Source organism: Microcebus murinus, chromosome 1 (genome assembly GCF_040939455.1).
Source record: "Microcebus murinus isolate Inina chromosome 1, M.murinus_Inina_mat1.0, whole genome shotgun sequence".
NCBI classification, from domain to species: Eukaryota; Metazoa; Chordata; class Mammalia; order Primates; family Cheirogaleidae; genus Microcebus; species Microcebus murinus.
In genome coordinates this window covers 141,060,820-141,081,645 of record NC_134104.1, presented here as the reverse complement: position 1 = coordinate 141,081,645, position 20,826 = coordinate 141,060,820, and the positions used below count along the sequence as shown (strand labels likewise).

Here is a 20,826-nt window from a genome sequence, read left to right as displayed (position 1 = left end):
TGTTAGTCACTTACTAATCTTACTTGCAGTCTTTGAGAGCATCTGTTTTCTTTCACATACTGGATGATACCCGGTTTTTAAAATTTTTGCCATTGTGCTGGGGGAAATGATGTATCTTTGTTGTAATTTGGATTTGCTTGTCACTAGTGAGTTTGAGCACATTTCATACATTTATTTTGTCCAATTTAATATTGGGTTACAACAGTCCCCCTCTGCCATTTCACTTTCTGTGGTTTCATTTACACATGGTCAACTATGGTCTGGAAATATGAAGATATTTTGATAGAGACTGCGTTCACATAATTTTTATTACAGTGTATTTTTATAGTTCTATTTTATTATTTGTTATTGTTACTCTGTTACTATGCCTAATCTATAAGCTAAAATTTATCAAAGGTATGTATGTATAGTACATAGAGGGTTCGGTACTATCTGAGATTTCAGGCATCCACTGAGGGTCTTAGACTATATCCCCACAGATAAGAGGAAACTACTATGTTTGTCTTTTTATTATTTTATTTTCATTCTTTGTGTATTGTCTTATATATTATAAGTAATTTTTTCCTACTGTACTGTGATTTTTATTTCATTTTTAGTTAATATTATTTAGATACTTTTGAAAATTCTCTTATGTTTATGATAGTTTTCCCTTCCTTATACATCCCAAGATTATATAACTGTACTTCTGATTTTTTTCCTAATATCCATAGTGGGTTGGGGTTTTTTAACATTTACATCCTTAGTTCATCTGATTTAACTTTAAAGATATTTTAAAATTTAGAAAACATCTGAGATAAATGTGAAATTATACATGATAATGGTTATGATAAGTAAACTTTTAGCTTCTGAGTATGTGTGAGCACACATATGCACCTGCGTGTATCTCTTTTGATTGATGTAATTTTATTACATATGTCTGATGTTGATATGGATAACATTTGGCAATCATATACTAAAAAGTAATGCTAAAGGTGTGTGTGTATATGTGTATATATATGTATATATATGTATGTATATATAGCAAGAAAGAGCCAGTGTCTTTGCTTCACAGTGTCATAATGTTAACATATTAACTTGATGATAGCTTGATGGATGGTCATTTTACTTTTGTACTTTTGCTTATGGATGAATAGAGTTTCTAGATTTGGCTCTTTAAAAAAATAGGCTTTTTAAGTAAATAATGGTAATACTTGTACAACATTGTGAATATTCTTAATGCCACTGAATTGTGTACTTTAAAATTATTAAAATAGTAAATTTTATGTTAATGTGTATCTTACCACAAGTTAAAAAAGAAAGTCTCCCTTAAATTTTAAAATTTACTTTTCTACTTATAGATTACATGTATCTGTTACGCATATAACTAAATCTACAATGTTCCTTTCTCAAAAAGCTTTTTGTTTGCATGTTTATTTACATGATACAGTTAGTGCTACTAAAAGTTTGAATATAGTAATATAAATATAATGAAACATTAAGTACGTTTCATTTTTTAAAGTAATTTCTTTGAGTAATGTAGTTTAGGTAACTTTTTTGCCCTTTTTGTCAATAATGAAAATATTTTTATTTCAGCTTAAAAAAATTCGATCACTGCTCGTCGCTGGAGCTGCACAGTATGATTGCTTTTTCCAACATTTACGCTTGTTAGATGGAGCACTTAAACTTTCAGCTAAGGATCTTAGATCCCAGGTGGTTAGAGAAGCTTGCATTACTGTAGCGTAAGTATGTTCCTTTTGCGATAAGTATTTTTTATGTATGCATTTAGTACTCATTGATTCAGTGCTCATTACGTAAAGCAGTTGCAAGTTAAACTCCTAAAATGTATATATGGTCCCAAAATCATTTTTCTTATACATAAGGATTCAATTTGTATGATTTAAAAAAAAAAAAAAGATCTTTCTTAACACCTCTTTATAACCCTAAAATGTGTTTATCTCTCTAAAGTCCTACTGGTTGAGTTTTGATCATTAACTCCCCAAGTGTAAGGAGAAAACGAATAGATCTGGCAACTGACGATAATGACTTTTCTCATTACTAATTGGATATTAAGTACTCTATTTCTGATATTTTAGCAATTATCCTGGAATTGTAACATTCATCATCTTCTAATCAAAATCTAAACTTATTCTGTATGCTTATAGTCTTCCACAGTACAAGGTTGGTAGAACACTAGTGTTAAATTCTATTTACCACTACTTCCCACCTAAATACTGTTGTTATATATGTGGTTGTATAAACATTTCTTTGAAGATAGGGAACATGAAGGTGCCTACTATTAGTATTTCTTATCAGCATTATATTAGATATTCTAGTCAGAACATAAAAAAAGGTAATGAAAACTATGAGGATTGTAAGAAAATGAACAGAACTGCTTTTATGAACAGATAATAAGATCCATGCAGAAAGCCACAAGAGAACCTACAGTTGAATTATAATAATTAAGGAACTTTAGCAAACTTGCTAGGTACAATACAGTATACCAATATATCCAAATGATCAACTGTCTCTAACTAGAAAAAACAACCCAAACCAAAACAAAAGTCCGTAAAATGTAACCTTGAAAAATATACTTAAAACAGGACTGGCCGTCTTGCAAAAAACTGGACAAAATATGTGAAACAGCTGTTCCCAGATAATAGACAACAACCAGCATAGGAATAGGAGTCTTGAAAGACACAAATGAGTTGAAAATTATGAGTTTTGACCTAGAGACACTTTCTGAACCCTGTGGAAGGGAGGGTGAACCTAAGCAGAGCAGGGCAACCTCACTGAGTTGAGACAACAGAGATTGGTGTTTCGAAAGGCTGAGGTGGCCAAACTTTGCAGTGTAGTGTACTGGAGAGAAGAGAAATACACAGGAAAAGAGCTATAGAAATCAGTATATGGGATCCCATGGGTCTAGTTGAAGACTAATCTGTACAATAAAAGGTACAACTCCTTGAGAAAAGAAAAGGACTACTGCCTGGGAGACAAACAACAATTCTCAGAGCTCTTGCAGGGATAGGAGTGGTTCAGAATCTGACCAGCCAGAATGAGGAAACCTTGTTGAACACCCAGGGCATTCAGTAGAGACCCCAGAAAGGCCATGGTATAGGAATAGTACTAAACCAGCTCTAAAGTAAGGCCACTATAGACATCCCCTCTCCCCAAAAGCTTATAATGATCAAGCTGATTCCCAAGTACATTACCTGCCTACTAGAACAAAGCTCACTCTCTTTTTTTTTTCTTTTCTTCTTTTAATTCTAAAACTCACACTCTCTAAAGGAAGATAACATCTAGACAATATCTCCTTGGTTTTCATTTAAGATTCCTTTTGCCTTTGAGTTCAGACATTGGAAAACTGATATAACCGAATGCTAGTAAATAGGTCTGAATCTGAATACCTCGTTGAATCAGGAACCTGGATTTTTGGAACTAACTGTACCCCAACCATGTATTTTAAATAAGATATAAATATTTAGAAATTAACCAACATTGCAAGCATTGCCAGAACTGTGATTACAATATCCTTCCTGTTTTAACTAAAATCATATAATTAAAGGCTGGTTTAGTTGTTTAACTACAAATTTGGAAAGAGAAGAGAGATGTCCTTAAGATTACCCAACTAATTAGCATATGGTAGAGCTGTATTTTTAATCATGAATTCTGAAATCCTACCCCAAAGAAGTCAGGGAGTATCTGTTACCAAAAAAGTAGAAATAGAGAATGTCTTGAGGAGCATTGATTTGGATAAGAATTTGATCATGGTTGACATAAAATATGTTGAACTTAAGATTGATAATGGAGCATCACAATGGAAATATCTCATGGTTAAAGAGCCAAGGTCAGAACAATCAGGCCTGATTATTTTACCTGACATTTACTTAGAGTTAATAATTAAATTCTGTGATCAGATGGCTTCTCCAAGTGCTATTGCAAAGATATGAGTAAAATGCCAAATTTCAACTTTGGACTAGATAAAGGATGGGGAAAAGCAATTAATATATGGTATTTGGACTTTCTTTTTTCTCCTTTTTCAGTCACTAGAACTGATTAAAATAAAAATGCTTAAGTTAATTCAGTAAAAGTATTTTAAGACTGGGCATGGTGGCCCACACCTGTAATCCCAGCACTTTGGGAGGCTGAGACAGGAGGATGCTTGAGACCAGGAGTTTGAGACCAGCCTGGGCAACATAGCAAGATCCCATCTATACAAAAAATAAAAAATCAGCTTGGTGTGGTGGTATATGCCTGTAGTTCTAGTTACTTGGGAGGCTGAGGCAGGAGGATTGCCCTGCTTGAGCCCAGGAGTTTGAGGCTGCAGTGAGCTATGATAGTACCACTGCAGTTCAGCCTGGGCGACAGAGTGGTACTGTCACTTTTTTTGTATCTCTAAAAATAAATAAGAAAGAAAGTATTTTATTAATAATATTATATGGTCCTATCTATTTTTAATGCTAAACTATTAAAAATACTTTTTGTCTTCCTTTGTAGTCATCTTTCAACAGTTTTGGGAAACAAGTTTGATCATGGCGCAGAAGCCATTGTACCTACACTTTTTAATCTTGTCCCCAATAGTGCAAAAGTCATGGCAACTTCTGGATGCGCAGCAATCAGATTCATCATTCGGGTAGGTTCTCTCTCTTTCTCCTCCTTTTCTCTTTTTCCTCCTTCTCTTAGTCCTCTTCTCTTCTCTCTTCTCTTCTCTCTTCTCTTCTCTTCTCTTCTCTTCTCTTCTCTTCTCTTCTCTTCTCTTCTCTTCTCTTCTCTTCTCTTCTCTTCTCTTCTCTTCTCTTCCTCTCTGTTGCTCTCTCTCACTCTCTCTGTAATTAAATAAGTCACTGATGTTTTTTAAGCCCAAAAGAAAATTGCTTTTGAATTATTTTTCTTATAGTAAAAGTAACACACAGTCATAATCATTATAGTACACAGAAAATAAATACGGAGATTACAAAGTAAACATGTTTGTATATGGAATATAATACAAGTACACATGTATATACTGGTGCATATATATGTATGTACCTAGTACCTGTGTGTGTAATCCCACATGTTAGTAATAAAAGATGACAGGCAAATTCTTAATACAGTCATGTGCTGCATAACAACATTTTGGTCAATGACTGCATATATATGATGGTGGTCCCATAAGATTTTAATAGTGTATTTTTACTGTACCTTTTCTATGTTTTGATATGTTTAGGTGCACAAATACTTTCCACTGTATTACCATGCTTACAGTATTTATTATAGTAACATTCTGTATAGGTTTGTAGCCTAGAGCAATAGGCTATACCATAAAACATAGGTGTGTAGCTATACCATCTAGGTTTATGTAAGTACCCTCTATGATGTTTGCACATTGATGAAATTACATTTCTCAGAATATATCCCTGTCATTAAGTGATGCATGACTGTATTTCTGCTCATCCATATTTTGAGGATGCTCAAAAGAACAGAGTTTAAAAAGTAAATCTCTCCCCTTGAATTCTACTCTTCTATAACTGATCACTCTAGTCATTCAGTGTGTGCTTTTCCAAACTTCTGTTCTATGCCTATACAAGCATATTTGCTACACAAATAGAAAATGTAAATATACATAATATGTTCTTTAACTTCTTTTTTTAAACCTTATATACTTGGGTAGCTTCCGTGGTCTATATATGTAATTCTTTTTAATGTCTAAATCAGTCATCTTTTAAAACATATCATCAAATTGTCTTCACTATTCTTGCAGTTTATGGACTCCTTTTTCACCATCCCTTTACCATTATCAATATTTTTAAGGCTTTCTAATTTAATAAATGTAATATTATTTCATATTCTTTGCATTTACTAGATTATTAGGGATATTAGCTGGGGTTTTTTTCTTTTATAATTCTTCTGTGGATTATCAGTTTGTACTCTGCATCTTTTTCTCACTTATTTCTAAGACTTTTTTCATATGTCATAAGGATATTAGTCTGTGTTGTATATATTATGGTATTTTTGTATAGTCTGTTGTTTCTTCAAATATTGTGTAAGTTATTTATTTATATATCAAAATTTTTAATTTTTATGTATTGAGACATTGTTCCTTTTGTGGGTTTTGTTGTAGTTAAACCAACCTTCCCCACTTCACAGTTACAAAAATACTCAATCATTTAGAACTTCTGTAATTTTTCTCCTAGGTTTAGACCTAACTGGATTTTATTTGTGTGTGAAGTATATATATCTAACTTGATTTTCCCCCCAATACAAAACCAGTCAACTTAATAGCATGTGGTAAACTATAGTGCAGTCTTTTCTTGAAATGCTATTTTCATATAATAAATTTCTGTATATATGTAGATCTGTATCTTAAATGCCTTTTTAATTTCTTTGATCAATTTGTCTGTTCTTGTCGAAAAAGTGAAGTTTCTTTCTAATACGGCTTTACTGGGAGGTATTGTTTTTCAGCGGTAAAATTAAAAAGTCCTTATTAAAGTTCTGTGAAGATGGTGCTTTTTTTCTGTTTTAACATTTCTTTAAGGTTCATTATAATCTGGAACCTTTATAATAGTGTTGGAAAGTGGTGGAAATTATTGAGATATTTGTCTTACCCCTGAGTTTAATGGGATCGTATTTAACTTTAATTAAATATGATGATTGGTATGGATTTCTATGGATACAATATATTAGATTATGGAAATTTCCTTCTATTCATATTTAGCTAAATTTTGATTAGGAATAGGTGTTGAAATTTATCTGATATACTTCAGTGTAGAATATCCTTAGGTAATTTGTTGTGGCCTTTTCTTAGTTAGTATTGCAAGGCTTTCTTTTGAGTTTGGCATTGTTATCATCCCAATGATTTAATTACCACATTCTCTTTAGTTTAGAATGCTCAGTCATTTGTAATTTGCATTTCAGATTGCTCTTTGAATTGCATAATATTGTGTGCAATTTTAATTGGTTCTTTTGTTCTTGTTTTTATTGTCATTATTTTCTAATTTCATGACATTCTGGTTAGAAAATTTGGTTGTACAATTTCTTTTTTGAAAATTTCTTGAAATGTTGTGTCCTAGTACATCATCAGTTTATATACGTAGTTCATTAGCATCTACAAAATATGGAATTCTTTGGCAGAGTATAGAGTACTTTGTTCATCACTAAATCTAGCTTATGTTTTATTTGTTATTTAAATTCTTTATGATCTCATTTTTTTAAGCTTTATGTACTTTCTGTATGGTCAAAGTTTTTGACTATTATCATCTTGAATAGTATTTTTTTCTAGATTTCTGTTACTGTGCTTCTTACCTTTTTTCTTTTCTCCTTTTTTCAATTTAGAAGCTCCTTATTTGTCAATGTCAAGAATAAAGCCTTTGTTTTACTTCTCCCTGCCTTTTAAAAAGTGTACAATTTATTTCATTTATGCCATTTTTTCTGTTAATGAATTAAACAAAAATATTTCCATTTTCATCAATTGGAATTAACTATAGTTTCATTTTCCTTTCTCTCAGAATTGTTTTCTTAACTTTTTACTGTTGTCTCTGAAAAAATGAGATACCATTTGATTTTTTTATAGCAAAACAACCTTTAGGAAGTCTTAAAAGAGAGTCCATTCATGTAAAGCGTTTCCCCACAGCAGGTCTAGGTATAGATTGTCTTTCAGTTATTACTGTTCTTACACAGTAGACAAGGATTTCTGACTAAATTTTGAATTTTTATTAAATTTGTTAATTTTCATGAATCTTTTATTTAGTGCTTCTGTATTATTTGCTCAGGTGTTTTCTTTCTATTACTCTTGTTATACAGATTCTAAAATCCTCAATGTCATTTATTCTTTCTTTGGATACTTTTTTGTCTCTTTGTCTTACAGCTATGTGTATTCTTAGGAAAAATTCCTTTAAATTCTGTTTGACAGTACCATTTTGTCATTCTCAGGCTTTACACTTTATTTTCAAATTGCTCGTTTTCCATGAACTTTTCTCATGTTATTAATTTATTGTCCTATCATCTCACTAAGAATACTTTAGTTTTTTGTTTTTTTAATCTCCTGTTTTTCTGTTTTGTTTGTTTCTCAGGAGACTACTTCCTTATATTGCTCTAGTTGATTGCTAATTCTCTTTTTAATTTTAGAGTTTTTCTTCAGTTGTCAACTTGTATTAATAAGTCTAAATTGTTCTGACTTTGTGTTTGGTCGAATGCTTCCTCTGTAATTGTAGAGGTCATTTTTTATTTTCCTGTGATACAGCTCCCCGTGAACATGTATAGCGATAATTAGGTTAGCCTCTCTCCCCATCCCTGGCACTGTTGTGGACATGGTTAATCCACCCATAGGATCATTGGGTAATTATAAGAGAGAGGAGGGAGTTGGTAGGTGAGACCTCCTATATAGTGTGTTGTGGTTAGGGGGTTCTCCATGGGTATTACCTCTGTAGTAGTGTTTGGGGAATCCACTCTTCTAGATGCTGTAGGGAGCAGGTCCACAGAGTCCCTCCATCCCAAATTTAACAATTAAATAACAGGCAAGTTAGCATACTCTCTTGCATTATTCACAGCTTCAGGTCTGTGGGTGGTTTTTCTCTCTAGTGGCTAAAAAGTAGTTTTTCCTTTTATTTTGGTTGAGTAAGTTGTGGCAAACACTGATGTGCCATGCACATTTTCCTTCAGTGAAAGACTTGTTTCCCCATTGCTAAGAGTACTGTTAGTAGACAACCTTCAGCTGCCAGCCTCTTCAGGGATTGCTTCAGCTGCAGAGAGCTGCCTTTCCCAAGGCTTGCCCCTTCCCAGTATGGCCCATATCCATTAACTGATTGATGTGGGCAGTATAAACGTTTGGCCATCTTGGACCAATTTGAGACTGTTCTAAAGGATCATTTTAGTTCCAGAGCTCCCTAATGGCTTTTGGCAAAGATATCCTTGGGCTATATCATAGTTTGATTTCTTCTTCTGCTCACTCCTGCTTCCTCTCACTTCTACAGGTGCTGATTCCCAGGGCATTTTTTTTAATTGATACATAATGTACATATTTTTTGGGGTACATGTGATATTTTAATACATTGATGTAATGTGTAAAGATCAAATTAAGGTAATTGGTATATTCATCACCCTAATATTTATCTTTTCTTTGTGCTAAGAACATTCAGATTATTCTCTTCTAGATATTTTGAGGTGTACAATAGATAATTATTAACTATAGTCATTCTGCTGATCTATTGAACACTAGGTCTTATTTCTTCTATCTAACTATATATTTGTACCCATTAATCAACCTCTCTTCATCCATACTTCCTTTCCCAGCCTCTGGTAACCACCAGTCTACTCTCTGTCTTCATGTGATCCATATTTTTAGTTTCCACATATGAGTAAGAGCATGCAATATTTGTCCATCAAGGACACTTCTTAAATATTCTGCATGCTAAACTCTAGCTCAGAGCCTGCTTTCTAGGTAACCTAGCTCAGAAGAAAAATAAGAGATTTAAGACATTAAGTATATATGCTTAGGTTACCATTCTTTTCTTTTCTTTTTTTCTTTTCTTTTTTTCTTTCTTTCTTTCTTTCTTTCTTTCTTTCTTTCTTTCTTTCTTTCTTTCTTTCTTTCTTTCTTTCTTTCTTTCTTTCTTTCCTTTCTTTCTTTTCTTTTCTTTTCTTTCTTTCTTTCTTTCTTTCTTTCTTTCTTTCTTTCTTTCTTTCTTTCTTTCTTTCTTTCTTTCTTTCTTTTCTTTCTTTCTTTCTTTCTTGAGACAGAGTCATGCTCTGTCACCTTGGGTAGAGTACAGTGGCGTCATCATAACTCACTGCAATCTCAAACTCCTGAGCTCAAGTGATCCTTCTGCCTCAGCCTCCCAAGTAGCTGGGACTTACAGGCATGCACCATGATGCCTGGCTAATTTTTCTGTTTTTAGTAGAGACAGGGTCTCATTCTTGCTCTGGCTGGTCTCTAACTCCTGAGCTCAAGCAATTCTCCTGCCTTGGCCTCCTGGATTGCTAGGATTACAGGTGTAAGCCACTATGCCCAGCCAATTATTTTATTCTTATGTTTATTATGAACTTTTTAGTGTTTGCTTCACTAAAGAAAAACATAAAAATTTTACTAATAGAAATCAGAAGATTATAGCTATTGAATTTCTACTTGAATTGTAGGGAGGTGTGGTTAAGCTAGAATGAAAGTTCTATTAAAACCACCATTTTAAACTGCATTCCCACTAGTTAGGGATTTAGATTCACTCTGATTACCTTCTTTGATTACATTACAATTATTATTTTCTACCCACAGTAGCCATAGTACTTCAGAAAATGTGACCAATACATGCCCAGTCCTTCTTAGTGCTCCCTCCCCTAAAAACTATATTGTCCTAACAGTTCTTTGCTGTTATACAATTAACTTGTCTTGGTTGTATAATATTTTATCCACAGCTCTCCTTTTGAAATTGTATTTTCATTACTGTTACTTTAATTTGGAAAAGTTTTTCAAGACTTGTCTTAATTTCTTTCAAAATCTGATTTATGGTCTTTTTGTACTATTATAATGTAACTAAATACTTGAATATAAGGGAAATAGAAGAAAGGACTACATGTAGTACACAGTGCTTCTCAACCATTTCTAAAACATCTTTTTCAGCATACTCATGTACCCAGACTTATACCTTTAATAACAAGCAACTGTACATCAAAATCAGTTCCTGTGAGGAGGTAAGTTTTTGAAAAAAATGTTTTAATATAGCTCTGATATTGCCTTATGTTTAATTCTTAGTCTGGTGCAAAAGTTGGCTATCATTACTTTCTTGCCTTCCCAAAAACCATAATAAAATTTTTTATGGTATCTCATGTAAGGGAGAAGGGATGAAGCAATTATTATGACCACCCACATTTCTCAGTTTTATCATATTAAGCTTTGGTTTATTTGGGCTGGTTTTCAGAAAGCCTCGGTTTTTAGAGAGCATAGAATCTAGAGTCAGGCCTGGGCTCCGGTCCTACAACTGCCACTGACTATATCCTATCTCACGCAATTGTTTAACTGCTCTGAACCTTAGTGCCTAGATATATTAGTAGGGCTAATAATGCCAACCCATAGAACTCAAGGATTAAATGAGGTACACGTTAGTAGAACTTAGCCTAGTGTTTGGAAACAGAGTAAATAGCCATATTCAGGTCTGTCATTCACTGTCTGTGTCTCTCTCCCTCTCTGTGTCTGTCTCTCTCTTGTTTCTGCAATTTTTAACATCACCACTGTCAACCTATGTAATGGCTCTCTAAAACAAAATGATATATATGCAGGAATGGGCATTGCAATGGGAAGACACATAACATAGTGAACTATATGGGTATTCAGGGAAGTAAAGGAAGACAAAAGTTTTTAGAAGCAAAATGAGGAAGATTATTTAATCATTATGAGATAATTATCCTGAGCTATAAGAATCACTAACAAAAGTGATGTCAGTTTGAGATTTGACAGGCAGTTGCTGGATAGAATAACCTTGCAGAATTATTTTTTGTGTAAGGTTGTGATGGCCATTGTGCATGGTTGTGGTTTTTGCTGAGTCTTTTGTGATAGCTCTTGTGATCAGTCATTTATGCATGAGAACCCTCCCTTTATGGCCTTCCCTAGCTCTACTAGTCAGGGTTGTTTTTTTGTTTTGCTTTTTTTTAAAACATAAGTGACTTAATTTTGATTCTAACAACTTTCACACCACTATCACCATCAATAATAAAGATGGGAAAAACATGATTTGTGCATTTTATGTTTAAGAGATTTATAAAGAACTCTTTACCTCTTTATTTGATAAGTATATACATGTAAATATTTTGAATGTTAGGAAGAAGCTGAATAACGCTTTTTTAAAAGTGGTTCAATGTTTTAAAAACAGTTATTCAATTACCTCTCTCTTACGTCAGGGGTCAGCAAACAACAGCTTACAGGTAAAGTCTGGCCAATAGTCTGGTTTGGTATAGCTCATAAACTAAGAGTTTTTTACATTTTTAAAGGTTGAAGGTTAGAAAGGGAAGGGGGAGAAGAAAAATCTGAGACAGAGAATATATGTAGTCCACAAAGCCTAAAGTTATGTCACATGCTGCAGAGCCAATCAGGCCACTGAAGCCAGAACATATGATAAATGGAAAGTTTCCATGGGAAAGGAGGCTGATTAGAGCCTGGAGGGATAGAGTTTTGGATGTTGTGAAGAGGAATTTTGACATTGTTTCGTAGGTAGTAGGAGTCTTTAACAGTTGTAGATTTTTGGTGAGGCAGTGTTGTCCTAGCCTAGTTTTTATTCAGGCTATGAAGTAATTTAAAAAGAACCATGAGAAACATTGGTTTAATTAAGTAGGAGCTGTTAGAATTCATGTAACAGAGACTCTGGGTTTAAGCGATGATGATTGATTGAAGGAGATTTTAGTTAATAAACAAACTCAAAATATATTTCGTGTGTAGAAATGAGACTTGATAATTGGTTATGGATGAAGGAGGTGTTATCAGGTGCTGTGAACTCTGGAGTCAGAATGCCAGGGTTTAAGTTCCAGCTCTATCACTTTAGGCAAGTTAATTTAACCTCCTTGTTTTTCATTTCTAATCTGTATGATATAGGCTAAAAGAGTGGATTTAAGAAGATAAGAATTAATTTATTCTTTTGTATGTAGTGTTTGAGTTGACATTTACTGCTTACATAGAGATGTCCTTAAACTTTGACTAAATAGCTGAGGTGAAGAACCAGTGCTGGAGATATAGGACTACATAAGAGAATTATATGTAATAGGCAAACCTAAGGCTGGTACAGAGGATGTTGCCCAAATAAAAAGACTATAAAAGAGAATGGGCTAAGTTTGGCACCAACCAGGTAAGTACCTGTTTAAAGGTAGGCAGAGAAAAAATGTTAATAAAGGAAGAAAAACAGGACAGAGCTGTGTCATCAAATGCCAAGGAAGAAGAGGAGCTCAAGAATGAGACAGCTGGAAGAAATGAGAACCAGAGGGCTTAGGAGAAAATATACCTAAGCTTGATTTAAAATCAAATGTGTACATATTTGAGGAAACAAAATGTAAAAATGGCAGCTCCAGGTTATTGTGTCTTTCTTAGTCACCATTGAATATCTTCAATATCTAATGCATAGTATAAGTTTAATAACTGTTTTTTTAATTAACAAATGAAACTTGTTAAATTTCATATTTGACAGATATTTTATTAATAAGGTAAATTCGTGGGGAACTCTTAAGGTCTTTTTGAACTATTTAGCATAGGAATAGCTGAACCCTTACAATAAGATAGGTATGATACAGTTAAGATCTATAAAAACATGTCTTATGGTTTAATTCAGGGGGCAAAATACAGTATTATAAAAGAAAGTGTTAATGTATTTTTCAATACAACATTTGGCTGTAATTTAATTTTTTTTCCAGGCGTTCGTTTGAATTTTTAGATTTGTTGTTACAAGAGTGGCAGACTCATTCATTGGAAAGGTATGCATTGCCTCTTCCTCCCACCTCTCTCCCCATTGCCAACAGTTCTTTAGAAATTGATGATATTGGTTTTGCATTATTTCTCATTTTGCTTTAAAAGTTATTTGTACTGGTTTTCCTTTAAAGCTATAGTGTTGTGTCACTCTTACTCATTGCAGCTATGAATGGTATGATATTTTCTTCTTTGTGGGATGGGTGAGAGTCTCTTAAGTAAAATGGTTTAGGTAAGATACTCCAAGTTAAACTGGCCAAAAATTTAAAAATACACCTCTGGTCATGTGAGATAAGTTTACCGAGATGTAATCAATCAATCATGTAATGAATGATTTAAGATAGAAGGGAAGAGCTTCCTTTCAGAGGAAAGATAAAACAAAGAGATATTTGCTGGGAAGTTTCTCCACACCAGCTGTCAAGTATCATTGGTCAGGTATATTCTGGGCAATATCTGATGTAACTCTGAGATGAACAAGAGGAAAATGTGAGCAGCTGGTTGGTCACTGGCTATTTACATGGCTGTATTTCTCATTAGTTTCCAATTTGAAGCTTGGGAGAGTCTTGAAATTGGTACTGACTGATTTTTTTTTAAATAAGAGACAGGGTCTTGCTCTGTCATTCAGGCTGGAGTACAGTAACATTATCGTAGCTCACTGCAGCCTCGAGCATCTGTGCTTAATCAGTCCTCTTCCTTCAGCCGCCAGAGTAGCTGGGCTTACAGGCGTGCACTGCTGCATTTGGCTAATTTTTTATTTTATTCTTTGTAGAGATGGGGGTCTCACTGTGTTGCCAAGGCTTGTCTTGAACTGGCCTTAAGTGATCCTCCCACCTCAGCCTCCCAAAGTGTTAGTATTACCGGTATGAGCCACTGCACCTGGCCCACAGCTTATTTTTACAAAATATAATTTATTGTTTAATATAAACATAATATAATTTCAAGTTTTCTTTAAGTTCTTTTGTGGCAACTACTGTTCAGTTTGGTTTAATCATAACTAATCATATTCCTGGCAGATCATTTTCTACAACGGTAGGTTAATAAGAAACCACATAGAAGGTGTTTTGTTTTCCCTCTAATTCATTACAAATTAAAAATTAGGTACTATCTATTCATACATTATTTGAATTCCCTATAAAAATAATTATTTTCTGATTTATAGTGATTGGATTGTCAGAAGGAAACCATACACGAATGAAATAAATGGGGCAGATAATTAGAAAATCTTATGGCCTTGTATTTATTATTGTGCACTAATTAATTTTTTTAACCTCTTTTACCCCTTGTGATTGATGTGTATCATATAGGCAGTAAGTATCATTTGTGGTGAAATACACAGCTTTATACATGAATATAAAGATGTATTTATTTTATAGACATGCGGCCGTCTTGGTTGAAACTATTAAGAAGGGAATTCATGATGCTGATGCTGAGGCCAGAGTGGAGGCACGAAAGTAAGTCTGTGGTATATTTCTCTGACAATTTAAACTGTCTTTTTTTTTTTAAGAAAAAAAAAAAGGAATTGTACGGGGAGAATGAAAATATCAGAGGTGCCTAAGTATTCTACTGGACTATCTCGTCAGTAAAATTTAGATTGATTTTCTCCATTAAGTCTGTACTAGATGTCTAGCAGCCTGCTTTACATTGTCATTTATGTAATGATCAATATTCCTATTTCATCATAACCTATTCACTCTCATTAGGAATAAAAAGAACTATCATTTATCAAGCATGTATTGTATACTTGACACTGTATGAGGCACTTGGTATATGTTATTTTCTGATTGTTAAAATAATCCTGCAAAGATAGTATTAACTCCACAGATGGCAACCGAAGTTTGGACATTTGGGAGTTTGTCCAAATCACATAACCCATAAGTGATGCAGCCAGGTTTTGAACTGATATCTGCTTTTCTCAAAAGCCTCCAGTCTTCCCTCTAGAGCTTGTTAATTAGACCGTATTCACCTGACACATAGCAGATGTATTAAAAACCTGTGAGCTCATCATCATCCTTCCTGAATGTACACATTTTATAGTTAACTTCTAATCATGTAAAGCTATTCCTTTATGTGCTTTCTCTTTTTCCTTTCTTTTACAGGACATATATGGGTCTTAGAAACCACTTTCCTGGTGAAGCTGAAACGTTATATAATTCCCTTGAGCCGTCTTATCAGAAGAGTCTTCAAACTTACTTAAAGAGTTCTGGCAGTGTAGCATCTCTTCCACAATCAGACAGGTCCTCATCTAGCTCACAAGAAAGTCTCAAGTAAGGTCATGTAAATGATAATTACTGGTCTCTTCTCCCCCCAACTCCCCAGAGTTCCTTAAGTTGGATAGTTGAATATCTGCTTGCTTTCACCTAAGGCTCTGAAAGCATAGTGACTCAAATATACCTATTTTTTTTAGTCTGTTGTTTCAAGGGTCGAATTACATGCCAGCGTAGCTTCTTCTCTTTAGGTACTGAGTTTAGTGATTCATATTTTGTTTCTGTATGTTCATGTCTGTGAAAGTCTGGGAAGCACTTATTTTTATACATTTTTTAATACCACAAAAATAGTTTATACATTAAGTATCTCATTTGCAGGACATTATAATGGAGGACTTGTAATAGAAATTTAGAATTCACCTTCAGAGTTTTTATACAACACTGTGACTGGTAAAAACTCCACTGCTTCTCTTTCTACCCTCTTGCCCAGCTTAAGAATTCTGGACATCCCTCAAGGGGCAACATGATGGTATCTGACTAACTTCTCTGTAACTCCATTCTCATCATGATGTTGGCTACCTCAAATCCTTGTTGCTTTGGCAGCCATAACCCTATTTTCTGTCTCTCTAGCTCTGTGAGATTGCTAAAATCTCTGATGCCTTGTTTGCTTCCTAATAGTGGCCTTCTGTTCATCTTCAAGGCCTCTATTCCTGTACCGAGTATTTGCAGACTTCCCCAAGGGAGAACATATCACAGAATGTCAGCTTACCTCTCCATAATTTTTTTCTTTCTGGGACCTTGACCCCCACAAAGATTGCTGGTTGCCTTGGCAACTCCGATGTAGGACTGGGACTAGGGTGAGGCAAGTGTAGCACCTAGGGCATAAAATTTAGGGAGGTGCTCACAGAGTCACTTGAATACTGTATTGAAATTCAGTTTCTTATAAGTTTTCAGAATGAAAGAAGATAAGATCTGATTTCAAAAATAATTATTGTAGGAATGATGACCTATCTTAACTTCTATTTAAATTCTATTTAAACTTCAATATAAATTTTCGATAAATCCTTCATCTCAAATGAATTATCTTTGCTGCTTTTGCTCCCTTTTTATTTGCTATGCTCAAACTTTAAAGTGTACATGAATCACCTGAAGATCTTGTTAAAACGCAGAATCTGATTTAATAGTTCTGAGGTGGGGCCTGAGATTTTGCATTTATTGCAAGCTCCTAGGTGATAATTAATGCTGTTTGTCTATGGGCCATACTTTGAGTAGCAAGGATCTAAAGAAGATATTTTTTTCTAGTATAACATCTTTAAATATAAACAACTTCAGAGTCTGTGAACATTTAAGTGGTCTATCTCCATCTAAGATGATGACAACTTTAGGGGACAGTTGTAAAAATAATATAATGTTGGGCTTAATAATCAGTCTCAAATTTGCCACTTGGTAATATAACTTAAAAGACCATTTTTCAATAGCCTAGCATTCATCCTGTTTGTGGTTTTTGCTTCTCTCTTCCTCCCACTTTTAAAACTTATAGATATACTTTCCAGAACCCCATTACATACTTAGATGTTTTATTTTATTTGTCAGTGGGCTGCAGAATACAATTGTAATTAAAGATAAATAATCAAAAAAGATATTAAGGGAAATAGTGCGTTCTTGAGATAATGAGAGATGTTTGGCTAACATCATTCTCTAACTATACATGTTATCCTCAGCAGTAGTTCTTAGCCTTGTTTCTGTTATACTATAGCACTGTGTAGGGAGTGTAATACCTGTGTGATAACTGCATGAATTGTTGATGATCATAACCATATGACTTAGGTGAGAGAGGCTTTGGTTATGCTGTTAACCTATGTGCTTGTAATAACACTACCTTTTTCTCCTTGTAAGTTAATATATCTCAGGATGTAAGTGGATGATAGTGCTGTTGTTAAGTCCTCTCTGGTGGGCACCATAATGTGTGGTGAGGACAAGAGTGAACAAAGGCAACCTGATCCCTGCTTCTGTAGAGCTTGCATGTCTTTTTTCATTGTCAGTTATTTTATTTTTGCTTCATAGCTAATTGAGACACCATTAATATGTGATGACATATGTTTGAGAACAACTATTCTAAAGTGATTTGTGAAAGGAAAGTTAAAATTAGAAGTATTTCTCAACTTTTCACAAAACCCTATAGTATTTTATTAGTTGTTATCAGAAGAATGGTAAATTAAGTCTTCTTATTACTAAAAGCATTTCTCTTTACCTTCCAGTCGCCCATTTTCTTCCAAATGGTCTACAGCAAATCCATCAACTGTGGCTGGAAGAGGTAATTCCCTTTTTAAATAAAAATTGTAGCCTATTTTAGCTCTAAGGTAGTAGCCTTTAAACTGTTTTGATGTACTTCACAGTGAGAAAATCATTTTACCTGATAACTCAATACCACCATACACACTGTACCTGTGTATGTATACATGTGTGCATATATTTTATAAGCCAAAGTTCTGTGTAGCAGTACTTTACTCTTATTTTGGTGGAATCTGTTTTCTATTCTATTTCATTTCTTTAAAATGCTGCTCATGGGCCGGGCGCAGTGGCTCACGCCTGTAATCCTAGCAATCTGGGAGGCGAGGCAGGAGCATCGCTCAAGGTCAGGAGTTCGAAACCAGCCTGAGCAAGAGCGAGACCCCATATTATAAATAGAAAGAAATTAATTGGCCAACTAATATATATAGAAAAAATTAGTCGGGCATGGTGGCGCATGCCTGTAGTCCCAGCTACTCAGGAGGCTGAGGCAGTAGGATTGTTTGAGCCCAGGAGTTTGAGGTTGCTGTGAGTTAGGCTGATGTCGCGGCACTCACTCTAGCCTGGGCAACAAAGCGAGACTCTGTCTCAAATAAATAAAATGCTGCTCATGACCCATTCAAGTGATCTTACAAACCATTAATAGATCATGACTCATAATTTATAAAACTCCTCCTTTATAAAACTGAAAAACTAAAGACCATTAATGACTTAATTTGCATTGCATAAGGGGGGCAGAATCTACATTAATTTCTGAATATCCCTATTTCTACACTAGTTTTTTCTTGCATTTTTCTGATAGTAAAAAATAATACCACTCCCTTCTGTTCATCTTATACAGTGCTTCATTTTCATAAATCAGTCACAAACATCATCTCTTCATTTACAAAATAGTCCTGTGAATTTTGTAGTCCAAATGTCATTTTTTCCATTTTATGGGAGAGGGAAATGAGGCAGAGAAATATTGAGAAAATTGCTCAAGAAGACTTGGTTGTGCCAGGATTGAAACTGAGGCATTTTGACTTTAAAATATTTTATAGTACTGTCCTATCCAGCATTCTCACTACTGGCTATTTACCCAAAGGAAAACAAGGTAAAAAAGACAGCTGCACCCCAGTGTTTATTACAGCACAACTCACAATTGCAAAGAAGTGGAATCTTTGCCCATCAGTTCATGAGTGGATTCAGAAAATGTGGAGTACTACTCAACCATAAAAAAGAAATGAAATAATGTCTTTTCCAGAACTGGAGACTATTGTCCTAAGTGAAGTGTCTCTGGAATGGAAAACAAATACCATATGTACTCTAATAATTGGGAACTAATCGATGGGCACACATGGGCACAAAGAGATGTAAAGGTCTTTGGAAATCAAGAAGGGGGATAGCAGAGGGGGAGGTAGGGAGCGGTAAAAACCTACCTATCAGGTACAGTGAACACTATTCAGGTGGTGGGCACATTAAAAGTCCCAACTTAAGCATTATAAAAGGTATCCTGGTAACAGAAACATTTGTATCCCCTTAGTAGTTTGAAATTAAAAAAAGATACTTTATAGTATTATTCATTTGGCCACTGCCTCCTTGTTGACCGTTTGTCACTGTGGATTAGTTTATGATGGTCAAGTTTATATACTTTTTATACTGAGTGCAGTGATTTAAATAATATAGATTACCTTTGCTTTGTCTTCTATAGTATCAGCAGGCAGCAGCAAAGCCAGTTCCCTTCCAGGAAGTCTGCAGCGTTCACGAAGTGACATTGATGTGAATGCTGCTGCCGGTGCCAAGGCGCATCATGCTGCTGGGCAGTCTGTGCGAAGTGGACGGTTAGGTGCAGGTGCCCTGAATCCAGGTTCCTATGCATCACTAGGTAAGCAACTAATTATGGGAAATCGTACCGTGTTCTCTCCCTGGCCTCAGTGAAAACAAGTTGATATGGCTTAAACATTTCTGTTTCATTCTTGCAAGTTAAGGATAGTCTATGTGTTTCAATGTTTTAATGTGATTCTATACTGAGGACATAGTTTTGAGGTATCTAAACTGTCTTGTTTTCACTTTTCCCCTTGTCCTCCATTTCATCACCTTGATCAAAGAAACAATTCTTGACTCCATGATCGCCCGTAGATTTTTCATAACTACACTTCTGCCACATTCTGCCACTGGTTACTAAGGGAAATTGGGAAGGGCATTGGTCTTGTATCTAGCATCCGTGTTCTCTTTCTCCTACTTTTGTTCTTACCAGGAATTTAAAAGCCTTTTGGGAATCTGGGAGAACTACAAAACTCTTCTCTGTCTAATCGAAGCTTAATTATATATTTCAAAGCTATTCAGAGCTTGGTGTTTTTATGTACATCAAATTAAAAGTTTGAGGCTGGTTATCCATAGTGTTTATTTCTGTTTCACATTCCATTTTTTTTCTCTTAGCCAGTACTAGTGGAACACTAAGCAGGCAAATCATTGGAATACAATACAGGTTGAACATTCTTAATCCAGAAATTTGAAATGCACCAAAATCCCAAACTTTTTGAGTGCTGACATGACACTCAAAGAAAATGATCATTAGAGCATTTTGGATTTCAGATTTTCAGATTAGAGATATTTAGTCAGTAAGTATAAATGCAGATATTTCAAAATCCAAAAAAACCTGAAATTCAAACCATTGTGGCCTCAAGCATTTCAGATAATGAATGCTCTACTTGTAAAAAGTGCAGACATTGTGGGTATGAATGTAGTATGTGATAAAATTGGCACAGCTACGTTCGTAACCACAAGAAAAGAACAGATTGTTCAATAAATGATGTTCAGACACGTGGTTTATAATTTGGAATAAAATTAAGTTAGAATCATGTTATGTACCACATAAAATATATTCTAGATATCTAAAATATTAATAGCATAAAGCAACTTGATAAAAACATGGGTAAATACTCATCTACTCTCAGGTTGGGGCAG

General features: G+C 34.4%; 1 protein-coding gene across 50 annotated transcripts in view; it reads left to right on the top strand.

The window, feature by feature from the left end:
- The window catches only part of CLASP2 (cytoplasmic linker associated protein 2), a 194,468-nt gene that overhangs the window by 86,100 nt on the left and 87,542 nt on the right, over window positions 1-20,826 (top strand). For all 50 annotated transcript variants that reach the window (XM_076006146.1, XM_076006141.1, XM_076006137.1 and 47 more), the window contains 8 exons: window positions 1,573-1,718; window positions 4,474-4,609; window positions 10,565-10,635; window positions 13,336-13,395; window positions 14,761-14,838; window positions 15,484-15,651; window positions 17,850-17,905; window positions 19,571-19,744. In XM_076006146.1, coding sequence (XP_075862261.1) covers window positions 1,573-1,718; window positions 4,474-4,609; window positions 10,565-10,635; window positions 13,336-13,395; window positions 14,761-14,838; window positions 15,484-15,651; window positions 17,850-17,905; window positions 19,571-19,744 — 889 coding nt within the window. The remainder of the gene's footprint in view (window positions 1-1,572; window positions 1,719-4,473; window positions 4,610-10,564; window positions 10,636-13,335; window positions 13,396-14,760; window positions 14,839-15,483; window positions 15,652-17,849; window positions 17,906-19,570; window positions 19,745-20,826) is intronic.